The following is a 10,000-nucleotide window of genomic DNA, read 5'->3' as shown; positions in this document are numbered from 1 at the left end:
CACTTGTTTTTCTCGTATCTTTAATTAAGGAGAGGATATTAAATATTAGGGAATACATTCCAGCAAAAAATTACTTCCTGTGGGATAAAAAGTCTTTTCAATTCCACGACTTTTTAATTAAAGAATCCGATGACAACATCGGAAGTATGTTTTCGTCGCTGATGTTTTGAACATTTACATAATTTTCGTCATTATCAGGAGATGCGTTGAACTTTTATAAGGTTTAAAGGTGACTCATGAATGGCAGAGGCATGGAACTGGACAATGCACTATGACTGATTATTATTATTATTATTATTATTATTATTATTATTATTATTATTGTTATTATTATTATTACACTTGTCATTATTATTATTGTTATTATTATTATTATTACTATTATTATTATTATTATTGGTACTATTAGTAAAGCTACAACCCTAGTTAGAAAAGCAAGATACTATATGCCCAAAGGCTCCAACATGGAAAAATAGCCCCGTGAGGAAAGGAAATAAGGAAATAAATAAATTCTATGAAAAGAAATGAACAGTTAAGATAAAATATTTAAAGAACATTTGTAACATTTAAGCAGATCTTTCATAGATAAACTTTAAAAAGATATTTATGTCAGCCTATTAAACATAAAAACATTTGCTGCAAGTTTGAACTTTTGAAGTTTAAAGGTTTAAAAGGCCGTCCATGAATGGCAGAGGCAAAGGACAGTGACACTGCCCTATCGAGGAGGACAATGCCCTAGAGACTGACCATATAAACATATGATCAGCACCTAAGCCCCCCTCTCCACCCAAGCTAGGACCAAGAAGGGCCAGGCAATGGGGGTTGATGACTCAGCAGATAGACCTATAGGCTCCTCCATACTCCCCATCTTTAGCTCACAAGGATGGTGAGGCTGCAGCGACCAAAGAAACTAATGAGTTTGAGAGGGACTGGAACCCCAGTCTGGCGTTCACCAGTCAGGGACGTTACCACATCGGCCACCAGAATCCGATTCAACTACCTGATTAGGAAGATTATTCCACAACTTGGTCACAGCTGGAATAAAGCTTCTAGAATGATATGTAGTATTGAGCCTCTCTATCAAGCCAGGACCAGGGGAGACCAGGCAATGGCTGCTGATGACTCAACAGGTAGAGCTACCAGAGGGATGTTTCTAATAGGTAATTAATAGTTATATATATTAATTTATTCTTTTAAAAAACGCTCACATATCAATGAATTAATTGAATAAGCAAATACTAGTAGGAAAATGTACAGGCCAAGAATTTTAATCTTCAACAGTAATACACACATACATACACACACATATATACATACCTATATATATATATATATATATATATATACATATATATATATGTACATATATAAATCTGAATACGTATATGCATATATATTCAGTGTATAAATATATATATAATTATATACATATATATATATATATATATATATGTGTGTGTGTGTGTGTGTGTGTGTGTGTGTATGTCTATACTTGCATATGTGAATTTGCACATGATTATATACTCATATATTCGAACTATCCACAAATAAAAAGTATGTGACTGTAATTCCAAATTAAGTTTCGTCTACAGTCTAATCTAAGGTATTTCAACCTCAAGAAAAAAAAAATATAATTGGAAATATTTCTCTAAATCATTTCCCAATGTTTCCAGCAGGAATTCGTGACTATTCATCATTTTAAAATGGTAATTCGAATTATCCTAATTGGCTTGAGCATATTTCACAAGATAAATATTTATTAGAATATAATAAGGGAGTTTCAATGCGTAGGCAAAGCCTAGAAAGAAAGGCAGAATATCAGTAATTGGCAACTGAACAAAATGTCAATTCGTATTCAAAGTCTAAAATAATTCATATATACTTTATTTATTCTTATATATAAAATACATATAAGAAGGCTAAGATAGATATTTATTAGAATATAATAAGGGAGTTTCAATTCGTAGTCAAAGCCTAGAAAGAAAGGCAGAATATTAGTAATTGGCAACTGAACAAAATTTCATTTCGTATTCATAGACTAAAGTAATATATATTTACTTTATTTAATTCTTATATATAAAATACATATAAGAAGCCAATAAAGGAACTAAGCCCTGATATGGCAAACATATTTGACAAAGCAAATATTTTAAAATATGATAAATAATGTATTGACAATACAATTATTTTGAAATAAAACAAGAATCTAAAGCAAAATATCACTATTTGGCAACTTCACTTAATATATATCACTGGAAGACCCACTTCAGATTTTTGGGGTCTGAAGCCAACTGAGTGTCTCGCTGGAAAGGTCAGTAATTTTAACACAGCATTGAACTTTATATGTGACGTATTAACAGTGATGATCTTACTAGAATTAGCCTTAGTTAATTAAGCACTGCTCGTTACAAGGAAATGGCTATCCTTTCATGTATTTAGCCAATGAATCCTCTATGGATTTAGTTATTCTATGGATATGTGTTATCTAATATAAGTTTCTACTCCAAAAAACAGGGCCATTTCTCGGAGCATTATGGAACTGACACCGGCAGCGTTTTGCATCCTTCTTCTCTCGGTTTTCGATTTGGAAATTGCCTCAGCTCGATATCTCGGATGTAAGTTTGACTTATATCTTATTCCATGCCTTCTCACTGTTCTTTCTCCTTGCAAAAAACTACTATTTACAATTTTTTTTTGCATATTTTTGATAATTTTTTGAGAAACTTCAGGCAGTTTCCAAGAGAATGAGACCAACCTGACATCTCTATGACGAAAAATTAAGGCTGTTAGAGCAATTAAAAAAAAATATGCTGCAAATTGTGTTTGAAAAAAAAAAAACGCCTTGGGGTTAAGGGTTGGAAAGTTCCAAATAGCTTTGGGGGTAAAAGGGTTAATTTAAATTGGTGTCTGAAGTTAATTTGTAGGTGTCATTGATAATTTGTCTAGAGGGCTTTGATTTATCGTTTTTTATTCATGAAAAACACAAATAAAAACATATTTCTATGAAAGCCCAACTAAAGAAATTTTCATGAAAAATCTAAGTAAAAAAAAAAGACTGTCAGACCTCAACTAAATGATATTGCATTTTCTTAAAAGCTCTCCAGGGGCATACGTGTTCTGGAAAATCTTAACAAAGGGGTACAAGCTTTTATAAGGTTTTCCAGGACCTTACCTCCTCTGGTAGACCTTAACAAAGTAGTATTGATTGTTTTTTAAGCTCTCCAGAACCATACCTGTTCTGGTAGATCTCATCAAAATGGTATATCCTTTTTTTAAGCTCTCCAAAACCATAACTGTTCTGGTAGATCTCATCAAAATGGTATATACTTTTTTTAAGCTCTCCAGAACCATAACTGTTCTGGTAGATCTCATCAAAATGGTATATCCTTTTTAAAGTTTTTCCAGAACCATGACTGTACTGGCAGATCTTAATAAAATGGTATAACCCTTTTCTTAAGCTTTCCAGAACCATACCTGTTTTGGCAGATCTTAATAAAATGGTATATACCTTTTTTTAAGCTTTCTAGAACCATGACTGTTCTGACAGATCTTAATAAAATGGTATAACCTTTTCTTAAGCTTTCCGGAACCATGAATGTTCTGACAGACCTTAACAAAATGGTATACCTTTTTTTTAAGCTTTCCAGAACCATACCTGTTCTGACAGATCTTAATAAAATGGTATAACCTATTTATTAAGCTTTCTAGAACCATGAATGTTCTGGCAGATCTCAACAAAATGATATATCCTTTCTTTAAGCTTTCCAGAACCATACCTGTTCTGACAGATCTTAACAAAGTAGTATAACCCTCTTTTAAACCCTGACTGTTTTGATGGGTCTTAGCAAGATAATATATAGCCTTTATTAAGCTTTCTAGACCCATGCGTGTTCTGGCAGATCTCAACAAAATGGTATAACCTTCTTTTAAAGCTTTCCAGAACCATAACTGTACTAACAGATCTTAACAAAATAGTATAGCCTTTTGTTTAAGCTTTCTAGAACCATGACTGTTCTAACAGATCTTAATAAAATGATATAGCCTTTTTATAAGCTTTCCAGAACCGTACCTGTTCTGACAGATCTCAACAAAATGGTATATCCTTTTTTAAACTTTCCAGAACAATACCTGTTCTGGCAGATCTTAACAAAGTAGTATAGCCCTTTTCTAAACCATTACTGTTTTGGTGGGTCTTAGCAAGATAATATATAGCCTTTATTAAGCTTTCTAGACCCATACGCGTTCTGACAGATCTTAACAAATTGGTATAACCTTCTTTTAAACCATGACTGTTTTGATGGGTCTTAACAAGATAATATATAGCCTTTATTAAGCTTACTAGACCTATGTGTGTTCTGACAGATCTTAAAAAATTGGTATAACCTTCTTTTAAACCATGACTGTTTTGGTGGGTCTTAGCAAGATAATATAGCCTTTATTAAGCTTTCCAGAACCATACCTGTTCTGGCATATCTTAACAAAATGCTATTACCTTCTTTTAAAGCTTTCCAGAACAAGGACTGTTTTCAACCCTGTTTAGGTGGAAAGTTCGAACCGGTCTGTGGGAGTGATGGACGAACTTACGACAACGCCTGTTTCCTGAACCAATCCGCTTGTGAAGACCCTTACCTGAAGTTGGAACACACTGGTTTTTGCAGTGAGTAGAATAAGAGATTTACAGTTTCTTAAAAGTAATAGAATCTCATTTAGCTTATCTATATCCTTTTTTTTATTATTGTTAGTCTCTTCGATTCACTGTTAAATTAATCTTACACTTCGGAAAAAAAAAAATAATTTTAATCTGAAATTTTTCGTAAAAATATACTTTTCTCGGCCGTATTTCAGTAAAATAGAGGCCACCATAATTTTACCTTACTTTGTTTGTAAAGTAATATTAAACAAAATAGCTTGTTTACATTCTATTTAATTAATTGTCTCTTCAATCCAATTAAATTAATCTTACACTGTTAGAAAAAAAACAGAATTTTAATCGGAAATTTTCCGTAAAAATATACTTTTCTCAACCGTATTTCAGTAAAATAGAGGCCACCTTAATTCTACCTTACTTTGTTATTATCTTTTACGGGTTAGTGACCTGAATATCACTCCATTACGTCATTATATCCGTTTTTAAAAACGGTAAAAATCCTGGAATAAATGTTGTCAGACATTTACCATTTTCTTAATGCAAATTTTTAACAGTGTATAAGACATGTTAACCGAGAAACATTATATCATGAATAAGATACATTTTTTAAAAGTGATATGACACCATTTAACTTATTCATATTCGATTTGTTTATTTGTGTCTTCGATTCACTGTTAAATTAATCATTTAAGACGTGTTAATAGAGAGACATTACTGAATCATGAATAAGAATTTGCGTTTTATAACGAGAAACACTACTATACTGTTTACCGATATCCAAATCTATTGTATGCATATATAATGCTTATTAATTGCGGTTAAGATATATTTAAAATATACACTGAAAGATTAATACAATCATTGATATTAAGCTATTACTGTTAGGCAATCATATGCATCTATATAACTTGTTCTTTATTATATAGGGGAGATTTGTGTGTGTGTGTGTTTGTGTGCGTGTGTGTGTTCATTTCATTTGAAGAGACCAGAGTTTTATCCCTGTATAAAGTAGAAATTTATATTTATATGAGCATGATATTGTTGATTTATATATGTATATATATATATATATATATACATATATATATATATATATGTATATATATATATATATACAGTATATATATAGATATATATATATATATATATATTTATTTATATATAAACTGTATATATATATATATTATATATATGGCCCACTAATCTATCTAATTTCCCTCCCTCTGGCTTTGTTAAAGTTTTTATAGTTTATATAGGAAATATTTATTTCAATGTTGTTACTGTTCTTAAAATATTTTATTTTTCCTAGTTCCTTTCCTCACTAAGCTATTTTCCCTGTTAGAGCCCTTGGGCTTATAGCATCCTGCTTTTCCAATTAGGGGCTGTAGCTTAGCAATTAATAATATATATGTATGTGTATATATAATATATATATATATATATATATATTATGTGTGTGTGTGTGTGTGTGTGTAGTATATGTTTTATATATATATAAATTTATATATATATATATATATATATATTTATGCATATATATATATATACGTATATATATATATATATATATATAAATTTAGTATATATATATATATATAAACATATATATACACACACACACACACATATATATATATATATATACGTATATATATATATATATATATATAAATACGTATATATATATATATATATATATAATCTCACACACAAACTAGCAGCCTTAAATCTCTTTTCTCATCCCCTGAAGCTCTGAAAAATGAAGACATCTGCAACCAACCCCTGTAACGGAATTCACGTTCCGGTCTGCGGGAGTGATGGAAACACATACATGAACGTCTGTGAATTGAGTAGAGCTGCTTGCCATATTCCTTCCTTGTGGATGGTGTCTCTGTCACCTTGCTGTGAGTATATCTCTTTCTTTATCTTTTTTTTACTGTTGTAATATTGAAATTCGGTGGTATTTTGCAACTCGTATAAAACGTTTAAATGCCATGAATCTATAAGTGTATATGTTGAGTTTTTAGTTGTAATTTTGAAATATGGCGATACTTTGCAACTTCCAAAAACGTGTTAATGTTATAAACAGTTCAGGTCTACTTGCTATGTTTTTATTGTTGCAATATTGAAATTTGGTGGTATTTTGCAAATTGTATAAACGTTTAATTGCCATGAATCTATAGGTGTATATGCTGAGTTTTTTTTAGGAGTTGCAACATTGAAATTCGCTGATATTTTGCAACTTGCAAAAACGTGCAAGTGTCATAAACCTTTAGGTCTACTTGCTATGTTTTTATGCGTTGCAATATTGAAATTTGTTGATATTTTGCAACTTGTATAAATGTTTAATTACCGTGAATCTATAGGTGTATATGCTGAGCTTTTCATGAGTTACAGTATTGAAATATGGTGATATTTTGCAACTTACAAAAACGTGTTAATGTCATAAACCTTCAGGTCTACTTGCTATGTTTTTTATAAGTTGCAATATTGAAATTCTGTGGTATTTTGCAACTTGTATAAACGTTTAATTGCCAAGAACCTGTAGGTCTACATGACGAGTTTTTTAGGAGTTGCAATATTAAAATTCGCTGATATTTTGCCACTTCCAAAAACGTATAAATGTCATAAACCTTCAGGTCTACTTGCTAAGTTTTTTATTGTGTTGTAATGTTGAAATTCACTGATATTGCCAAGAACCTGTAGGTCCACTTGCCGAGTTTTTTAGGAGTTGCAATATTGAAATTCGCTGATATTTTGCAACTTACAAAAACGTGTGAATGTCATAAACCTTAAGGTCTATTTGCTATGTTTTATATGCGTTGCAATATTGAAATTCGGTGGTATTTTACAACTTGTATGAAAGTTTAATTGCCATGAATCTATAGGTGTACATGATGAGTTTTTTAGTTGTAATTTTGAAATATGGCGATATTTTGCAACTTGCAAAAACGTGGAAATGTCATAAACCTTTAGGTCTACTTGCTATGTTTTTATGCGTTGCAATATTGAAATTCGCTGATATTTTGCAACTTGTATAAACGTTTAATTGCCAAGAACTTTAGGTCTACATGCTAAGTTTTTTTAAGAGTTGCAATATTGAAATTCGCTGATATTTTGCAACTTTGCAAATATGTGTAAGTGTCATTAGTTGTAGTTTTGAAATATTGTGATAACTTTGCAATTTACAAAAACGTGTGAATGTCATCAATCTTCAGGTCTATTTGCTGTTTTTTATGCGTTGCAATATCGAAATTCTGTGGTATTTTGCAACTTGTATAAACGTTTAATTGCCAAGAACTTTAGGTCTACATGCCAAGTTTTTTTAGGTATTGCAATATTGAAATTCGTTGATATTTTGCAACTTACAAAAACGTATAAATGTCATAAACCTTCAGGTCTACTTGCTAAGTTTTTTATTGTTTTGTAATATTGAAATTCACTGATATTGCCAAGAACCTGTAAGTGTATATATTGAGTTTTTTTAGGTGTTGCAATATTGAAATTCGCTGATATTATGCAACTTGCAAAATCGTGCTAATGTCATAAACCTTCAGGTCTACTAGTCGAGTTTTTTCATGCTTTGCAATTTTGCAATATTGTAATTTGCTGATATTTTTCAACTTCCATAAAACGCTTTTAAAGATTTTCAGGAAACTCATGATTGGCAGAGGTAAGGGACAGTGACACTGCCCTATCAAGCAGGACAATGCCCTAGAGACTGACCATACATACCCAATATCAGCACCTAAGCCACCTCTCCACCCAAGTTAGGACCAGGGAGGGCTAGGCAATGGCTGCTGATGACTCAGCAGATAGATCTATAGACTCCCCCCAAAACCCTTTTGTGAAATAATGAGGAAAAATATTTATTTATATATTTTTCATCTTGCAGAAAATGATCGGCTTAGTTCTAAGGTATCAGAAGAGAAATTTCAGTGAGATATGAGTTGAAGAAATTAATATATATATATATATATATATATGTATATATATATATATATATATATATGAATAAATTTTGCACATTTAGACGTGTTTTTTCATATTCAAATAAGCCATATATATTTTTTGTATGGGTTATTTGAATATATATATATATATATATATATATACACACATATATATATATATATATACACACACACACACACACACACACATATATATATATATATATATATATATTGACAAATATTTGTTATGAAATTCATTTACTATGAGATCATTTCAACTTACGAATTAAGTATTCAATAATGCAAATTACTTATACAACATAGTTTTGTACATTAAAATGTTACATATAAACTTATTTTACTTATAATTGCTTATTACGAGATGATCCAACTTGAAAATTAATTTAATATATAAAAGTTTAGTAAATTTAGATGATTGAAAAAAAAAATATTTTTCATAAATTAATGATTTTTAATTTCATCGGTCAGGATAAAAACAGGAAAAACAGGTTACTAATTAGTAACTAAAATTTTTACATTTAAAACCATATTTTAGTAAACAGATACTTGGTTTTGAATTCAAAAATTTAAAATTCAAAATTCAAACAAAAATATCTACATTTCAACTTCATGTTTTAGTAAAGAGATGCTTGATTTGAAATAAAAATTTAAAAATTCAAAATTCTAAATCAAAACTAAAATATTTACATTTAAACATCATATTTTAGTTAAGAGATGCTTGATTATGAATTCAAAATTCAAAATTCAATATTTAATATTCAATATTCAAAATATTTACATTTAAATTTCATATTTCAGTAAATAGATGCTTGGTTATGAAATTCATAATTATGAATTTATTTGTCGATATGATATGCTGTTTAAAACTATAAAAAAGATTATGTTTGTTTTCAAAATTAAAAATTCAAAGCTATAAAAAAATTATGTTTCTGTTCAACAACTTAAAAGTGACGAAAGAGTATAATTTGAATAAAGAGATCCCAAGTTTTGTCAGCTTCATAAAATTATAGTAAAAATAATTTTCATAATCTGACTTAATAGCTCATTTAATATTGAAATAATCTTATACTCTAAATGAACTTAATTTGAATAAGTATTAAGAATTCTATATCAATTAATATCATATATGTATATCATAAATTTCAAGATAAATGGGAAAGGTTAATATACCTAACTGTATCAAATTTAACCTTAAATAAGCCTTAATTTACCATTATAGCCTCTAACTGTATCAAATTTTACCTTAAATAAACCTTAATTTACCATTACAACCTCTAACTGTATCAAATTTAACCTTAAATAAATCTTAATTTACCATTATAGCCTCTAACTGTATTAAATTTAACCTTAAATAAGCCTTAAATTTACCATTACA

General features: G+C 29.6%; 1 protein-coding gene across 1 annotated transcript in view; it reads left to right on the top strand.

The window, feature by feature from the left end:
* Positions 1 to 2,286: 2,286 nt before the first annotated feature.
* Positions 2,287 to 10,000, top strand: part of LOC137623545 (ovomucoid-like) — a 24,953-nt gene continuing 17,239 nt past the window's right edge. The window contains exons 1-3 of the mRNA XM_068354378.1: positions 2,287 to 2,311; positions 2,515 to 2,615; positions 4,505 to 4,657. Of these exons, the coding sequence (XP_068210479.1) occupies positions 2,534 to 2,615; positions 4,505 to 4,657 (235 nt within the window). The 5' untranslated portion in view covers positions 2,287 to 2,311; positions 2,515 to 2,533. The remainder of the gene's footprint in view (positions 2,312 to 2,514; positions 2,616 to 4,504; positions 4,658 to 10,000) is intronic.

Source organism: Palaemon carinicauda, chromosome 30 (assembly GCF_036898095.1).
Source record: "Palaemon carinicauda isolate YSFRI2023 chromosome 30, ASM3689809v2, whole genome shotgun sequence".
NCBI classification, from domain to species: Eukaryota; Metazoa; Arthropoda; class Malacostraca; order Decapoda; family Palaemonidae; genus Palaemon; species Palaemon carinicauda.
The sequence above is the reverse complement of the archived record's forward strand: the minus strand, read 5'-3'. Positions and strand labels throughout refer to the sequence as shown.